Source organism: Sinocyclocheilus anshuiensis, unplaced genomic scaffold, assembly GCF_001515605.1.
Source record: "Sinocyclocheilus anshuiensis isolate Anshui unplaced genomic scaffold, SAMN03320099.WGS_v1.1 scaffold966, whole genome shotgun sequence".
Taxonomy (NCBI): domain Eukaryota; kingdom Metazoa; phylum Chordata; class Actinopteri; order Cypriniformes; family Cyprinidae; genus Sinocyclocheilus; species Sinocyclocheilus anshuiensis.
The window spans coordinates 497,001-504,370 of record NW_015540909.1 but is presented as its reverse complement, the minus strand read 5'-3'; the positions used below and the strand labels follow the sequence as shown (position 1 = coordinate 504,370).

The following is a 7,370-nucleotide window of genomic DNA, read 5'->3' as shown; positions in this document are numbered from 1 at the left end:
TGGATTTAATATCAGCAGGAAAACTGCATTATGGGGGGGGAGGGGAGGCTGTTATCCGGCCAAATTAAAACAAACTATTCAAGCATGTCAAATATCTTACAACACATCAGCAACGTCCAATAACAAGAAGATTTTAGATTAATTCAGATTTAGCCTTTAAACTTGCCCTAATAACATCCCAGAGGTGGCCGTTTTATGGGATTAACCAAACAGAAATCAGATGCATAAACCATAAACCAACCCCGGTCAAGAGCTTTGAAGCATCTCCTTTGAAGGAGAAAGATGTCCTGCAGCAGCCATTCTGAGCCCTTCATCCATCACAGCTGAAGATGCTGGCAACGGTGGTAATGAATTAATAGCTTTAACCCTTGTCTCTAAATTAAAATCTTGCACAAATGCGAGATGGTCAAACGGTGCATTAAGACTGCAAACCACCAGCAATCCAACACCTGTCCATCCTAATGAGATTAACAGCTAGGCGCCTAACGACCAAAAAGTCTCATGCCAGAGCTAAAAGGAATAATTACACTAAATTAACATTAACATTTATTACTGATGTACTCATGGGGTCACAGTTTATACTAACAGTAAATATGAGCTCTGTTCCGAAACCTAGTGAGCTGCCTACACAGACAGCACTTTAAGGCCTGTCTTATAAGATTCCTTATTTTTAAGACAGCATAACATTTATTCATTTTGGAAAAGGCAATTCGAGAATACATTGCAAGTTAACTAAGATTTTTTAGTTTTTAAAAGAAATGAATTCCTTTAATTAGCAAGGACATTAAACAGTAAAGACATTTATGTTACAAAAAAAACTATATTTCAAATAAATGCTGTAGTGGTTCCCAACTACGTTCCTGTCGCCCCTAATACCAAGTTCACACTACAGGATCTTAAGCCGGATTTGCAAGTCAACAAGCTTGCCGACAGGTCGGGCTGTGATCGGGGGCAAATCAGTGTGTGATCAGCGCTCAGCAGTCTTTATGCGTGAACTACTCAACGACGCATCAAAGAGGCTCCCTGACATCTCGCCGACGCCAAACAAATATCTAGCATGCTAAATATCTGGACAAGTCAGCCGACTCGATGAGAGTCTGACAGCCAATGAGAGAACAAGGCATGGGTTGAGGCCACAGGAAGAAAATGGCAGCAGCAACATGGCTTTAAAGGGACAGTTCACCCAAAAATGGGGCAAAATTTCTAATCATCAATAAATTCGTCAAAAAACTATCTGAATAAAAGTCCCATCAGAATAAATTGGTCAAATCTGACTGAAATTTAATTCTGATTGTAAGCGGTGGTTTTTAATCTGTTCGATAGGACATGTAAACACTTGATCAGATCAGAAAACCGAAACTGGAGAGTCATGTACGTGCAATGACGTTGAAATGGTGTAATGATGTTATGACGCGTGATGACAATGTCATAAATGACTGTCCTGTCAATCTAAAATTCTCCTTCTACTCATCGTCTGTGAAACGAGTGCAGGACAAATGTTGTCTCACCAGTCCTTGCTTCAGACTCTCATCCACAGACGCCTTGTTTTGGAAGTGGGGTTTTTACTGTTTGATAAATATATAAGCAGCACGGCACAAAGCTTTGGTCAATGTTTTGGTCAGCATGCTAACGTCACACTGTATTGCAGGGGTTCTCTTATGCACAACAAACATCTGTATTCTGTAAAACAGGTTACATCGCTTCTGGATCAGGGCTGCGTTTCTCAAAAGCATCAAACTAAGTTGATCGTAGAGACCATTGGTGGCAATGGTTCTACAATCTATTTAGGCTTACAATTAGGGATGTAACGATTCACTCAGCTCACGATTCAATTCGATTCTATTCATGATTTATTTTTTTACAAAATGAGATTTCTTTTGTTGGTTTTGATTGCTTCTATTGTCCTCATTTGTAAGTCGCTTTGGATAAAAGCGTCTGCTAAATAACAAATTTAAATATAATGTAAATGTAAATAACAAAACAAAATTGAATTTTTAAAACAAGCCCTAAATCAAATAAATAACACAAATAAAAGAAATCTCTTCATATAAACAAAATAAGGCTTTGTCTGTGCTCTTTCTATTTAAAATTAGAGGCAACCATTTTAATCATGATCCAAACAAAGATGCTGCATGCAACATGAGCAGTTTTAAAGCGTTTCCTTGGTTTCCGCTGTAAACAAAGCAGCGCTGCACTTTATTAACTTTAATATGCATTATACAGAGTCAAGGTGAAAAGAAAAAATACTATCTAAACTTTTCTAAAGACAGTAAGTTCCCCTCAGACATACATTCATATAAACTCCTACCCCTAACTGAATCGCGATTTGTTTAGCATCTCAACCGATTTGAATCGTCACATATTTGAATCGATTTTCAACCGTTTCGCGGTTAATCGTTACATCCCTACTTACAATGCCTTTGGCAAATATTGAGCCGTTTTACTTAAGATGCCTTCAAAGAAGATACCAAAAATTATCATAACCGATGCCCCTCACATATGCTGATATCTGATATTCTGATTTTAAAATAGAATAAAACGGCAAAAAAAAAAAAAAACTAGCTAGGTTAGCTCATTACTTGAAGTCCACTGAAATCGCCATCAGTTCATACTGCTGTTAACACTTTCTCTGTTTTCTGGATTGGTCAGGTGACGTTCAACATACAGTGTACCCCACTGGAATCAATCATAAGGAGAGTCTCATGTTCAGTCCAAGACACGATTTTGCCTTATCTATCATAAATTTGTTTTATCTACCAGCACTGTGGCAGGTGATGTCTCTTAGAAAATAGCTGCCCATGTAGGATGAACACAGAAGAACAGCTCAATGGACTTTGGGAAAGAGCCATGGACATGCTGTATTAAGTATAAAATAAAAACTAAACTCTTTCCTCTGTTGTAACTTTCCTCTGCATGTAACAGCAGCTAGCAGATTTCTTGGGAAAACAACTGCAGAGGAAAGAAGATTATTCAGAGCAGGGCAAGCTGTGGAACGCTGGAGAGCCGACAGAAAAGATGGGACCTCAACCTTGACAGGAAACGAGAGAGATCAAAAGAGGGATTTAGAGCTTTCAGGCTCCCACTTTCTCTTTCTCTAAGGGTGAAACAAAACAAGTGAGTTAGAAAGAGTGAGACAAGAAGAAATAAAGAAGCTGGATAAATTGAAATGGGGCGAGCGGGAGAAAAGATACAGAGAGAAAGACAGATCTTCTGCATTGCCTCCAACTTTCAACTGAATTATAGGAACCAATTTCAAAAATGGCATTCTCTGATTTCCTGGCAGGCTACACGGAAAACCATTTTCACTCTTCGTACATTAGAGTAAATGTGCAGACAGCCATACGAAACCTTTCGCCACATATTACGGCACCACCGCTCAACACTCTCGACGTTTGCTGATCCACTCCCACTAAATAGAGTTGTATTTGTTTCCCATAATGATCCCTGGACAGTACAGACCCCCAACAGAGCTCCTCTGTTACCTGCCAGATGGGGTCCCTCTCCTCAGGGAAGATTTGGAAATATCTCTGCGCCAGCTGTACAGGCGGGAGTGTCTGCAGTTTCAGGTTGGTCCACATCTGTATGAACTTCACCAGGTTCTTGAAGGTGTACAGGCCGAGACGATCATTCCCGTAGTTGGACAGGTGGGTCATGAAGATGCTGATCTGGTTTAAAATAAAGTGTAAGAAGTCATTAAGCACTCAACCTATTAGATTAATGAATAGTTGACTTTTAAAACAAGCTGTATTTCCACAGCCATTACTCCAGTCTTCAGTGTCACATGATCCTTCAAAAATCATTCTAATATGCTGATTTGGTGCTCAAGAAAAATGTCTTAACTTTGAAAAACATTTTTGTGGAAACAAATTTAATTTTGATTAATAAAAATGTTCAAAGAAGAGCCTTTATTAGCAATACCGTGGAAACTGTTTGTAACATTATACTTGTCTTAACTGTCACTTTTTTATCAATTTATAATAAATTTATAATAAAAAATGTATTATATAAAAAATAAATAATAAACTAATTTTGAATAGTAGCATACATATGTATTATGTAGAATTAATACTGTTTAAAGTGCCCCTATTATGGATTTTTGGAAATTACCTTTAATGCAGTGTGTAACAGCTCTGAATGAACACATTCTGCAAAGTTTTAAATCTGAAAGTGCACCGTGTATAAAATTATTGTCTCTCAAAAGAAAGAGTGGACTCTGAATCATTGAAACCAGTTGTTTTTAAAACGAATCCCAAGCCGTTTCATGTTGATGTCAACACGAAACAGTAGCACATTGCCAGCACACTTGTTGGTCTTTTTGTGTTGGTCTGAATGAAAATGCAAATTCATTCTTTGCCACTAGGTGTCGCTTTTGGAGCAGTAAAATAGCGGTTTCCCCGGTAACGCTGTACACAAAGCAACACTGCACTCACAAATGCTGCTTTATCAGGCATTACAGGCATGATGAAATGAAAATGAGACCAATCGGACCAATCACCACAGATTAGCGTCACGCAAAGGATGGGCTTGGAAAAATTAATCGTCGAGCAAATCGTTTGGGAGTCGTTGAGCAAGTAAGGTAAAAATAAATGCATATTATAAGGCAATAAAAGTGTTTTTTGGCCATGCATGCATGTCAACCTGTTGTTGGGGACTCCCAAAACCAAAATATTAACCTTTCATTACCCATAATAGGGGCACTTTAACAAAAGAAAAGTTTCAAAGTTAGATTACAAAATTACAAAATATATGACCAATATATTACCAAAATTTGCGTATTATTTTAAAAAGTCTTTAAAGGAATTATCTAACTGTAAATCATATAAGATATATTAACAGCTATAAAGGATTGCAAGTGACATATTCAATACTTTCATTAAATGCAATCAATAAATACATTTTTAGCTTCAATTTCACCTTTCAAGATTAATAATTAATATGGCACTCCCAATCCTCCATAGAAATGCGGCAAGTTTGCAAATAATACATTTGCAAATAAGATTTGAGAGCTACAGTGTACAGGACGATTTACAGTGAATAACGGAAATTACTTCAAAACAAAAAACAATAGATCTTGGCCCAAAAGTCATAGTTGTAATCTTTATCATGTCTAAACCAGTGTGTGCAATACACTGTGTCACTACTTACTGGGTTGAGAAGCACAGTTAGGAAAAGCTCTCCTCCATTTATGAGTTTGTCCAGCTCTTTAGAGCCTCCAGGATACTCATTGTAGAAGATGGTGTGAGTAAAGAGACCACAGGTCTGTCTGGGCAGCACCTGAAAAACAAAGACATTTCCTTTCACAATGTAATAACTTTATTTAAAATAATGTTTTTGCCTTGGCAAAAAAAAGCATAAGAGCCATATATATATATACACACATCTGTGACGGCATATCAAATTCAATTTTATATACAGTAAATGAGAACATTTTTTTAAAAAATCACAATCTACACATATTTCGAAATTGTATAGAAGCTATAAGCCACTTAAAAAAGTCTGTTACTGAGATTTTAACATGGTTAAGGAGCATTGTAGACTTGCTGGAAAAAAAAAAAAAAGCATCCAAGCAGAAATGTTTGTTTTTGGTTATATGGCCAATTAGCTTTGGTGTTCACAGCTCCACATGTGCAAACAAAGAGACATGTATTTCGTCACCCATAATACGTAATCTCATTTGAGAGTCATTTTAGACTGGAGTGGCAAATGAATGACTGTCTGACCTCAGTGTTGAAAAATGAAGTACAATAACTGGAGCACATCCACTAGCGTTGACATGTAACGAGTTGGAATGCTTCTGCTCTAAGAAAACAGCATCCCCAATAACATGGCCCATACATGATCTTATTTGAGAGCCAGTGATGGTAGAATGAAGATGGTTTACATTAAATGTAAACCATCCCTCATTCTGAAAGGATTCTTTACATAATACATGTATATAATGCATGATGAGACGACTGTCTTTGCTTCTTCATAAGCATCTTTCCCTGATATGAACCACGGATAATAACTGTATGTCAGGATAAGGAAATGTTAGATGGCCCTTGTGTGCATTTTAAAAAATATATACAACATAGCTGCTGTACATATACATATTATGATTGAGAATCATAATTCTCAAGGTGATTTTGTTTCTCCCCATTGTTGCAAGTTCACATACATTCTTACATTCACACGCACACAGAAACTGCTCTGTCATGATTCACCGAGCTTTTGTCATACTCTGTTGTCCCCTGAAGCGATGCACAGTTGATACAAAATAAATAAAAAAATAAAGAAAATTGTACTTTCACAAACAGTTTGCCCTTAACCCCCCACTGGGATTCAAAGCTCAAACCATACACAAAATAGCCTGGGGTTTATCATACTGAATCCAGCCGGAATAAGAATTCAACATACCATCGTTTAACCATACAGCTGAACAGGCTACAGTTTGAATAAAAATGTGCCATCTGTTTTTTTTATAGAGGACAACTAAAGCCTTAGTGCATTGGCAATGCATATGTTAGGAACATGTTTGTCCCAAGGATACAGGTTCAAGTCTGGTTCTCCCACTTTTTATCTTTACTTTACCCATTAAAGGTGTTCTTACACTGATGCCACTGTGTATGAAGCCCCTGCGGAAGCGTGCGGGTTTGAGATGGGGATACTCCTCTGTACTGGTCACTTTGATGCCCCACACTTTCTTCCAGGCCTCGTACAGCTGCAAATGGATGGGATACACTCCGGAGTGATGGGGAGCCACCGCATAACCCATGTTTGTGGGAATGCCATGCTCCTGAAAGGAAACAGCAAAAAAGTGTGCTTCAGCATATGAACCACTAATTGTGCATAACTTCATCCTAACTTCCTCTATACCTCTACTAGGCACTAAAAGTATAGTATATATATCCCTTGTGATGAGAAAATGCTTTTGATAATTTTGTGTTGTAAAATTGTGCTTTGATGCCACATACTGTGTGGGTTTGCATGTTATTTGTTAATTTAAAATGAATTACACTTTAAATTTGAAGTAAGTACATTTAAAAACTGCTGAGGTAGCTACTGCCTACAATATCTTGCTAATCTTTTACAACAAAAAGAGACCAAAAAAAAGTCATAAACAGTGCTTGATGGCAATATAAGCTCAAATATGCATGGGTGCGCAAAAAAAATGAATAATAAAAAAATACCAAAACATCACAATTTTCTTTTAGCCGAACAGTGTAAAATAAAATATATAAACTTTTTCTTCCAAAGTATTATCTGATAAATAAATCTAATGTAAAAAAAAATGCTATAAATATTAACTACAGACATAAAATAAATAAAAGGAGCAGCTGGTCTTCAGGCCCTAATTCTAGCACTTACCTATTCAGTCTAATTAATATATA

General features: G+C 37.0%; 1 protein-coding gene across 5 annotated transcripts in view; it reads right to left on the bottom strand.

Annotated features, from left to right (window-relative positions):
- ndst1b (N-deacetylase/N-sulfotransferase (heparan glucosaminyl) 1b) overlaps nucleotides 1-7,370 on the bottom strand; it is a 125,548-nt gene that overhangs the window by 13,447 nt on the left and 104,731 nt on the right. For all 5 annotated transcript variants that reach the window (XM_016487114.1, XM_016487115.1, XM_016487116.1 and 2 more), the window contains 3 exons: nucleotides 6,590-6,775; nucleotides 5,146-5,274; nucleotides 3,483-3,665 (listed from right to left, as the gene is read on the bottom strand). In XM_016487114.1, the coding sequence (XP_016342600.1) occupies nucleotides 3,483-3,665; nucleotides 5,146-5,274; nucleotides 6,590-6,775 (498 nt within the window). The remainder of the gene's footprint in view (nucleotides 1-3,482; nucleotides 3,666-5,145; nucleotides 5,275-6,589; nucleotides 6,776-7,370) is intronic.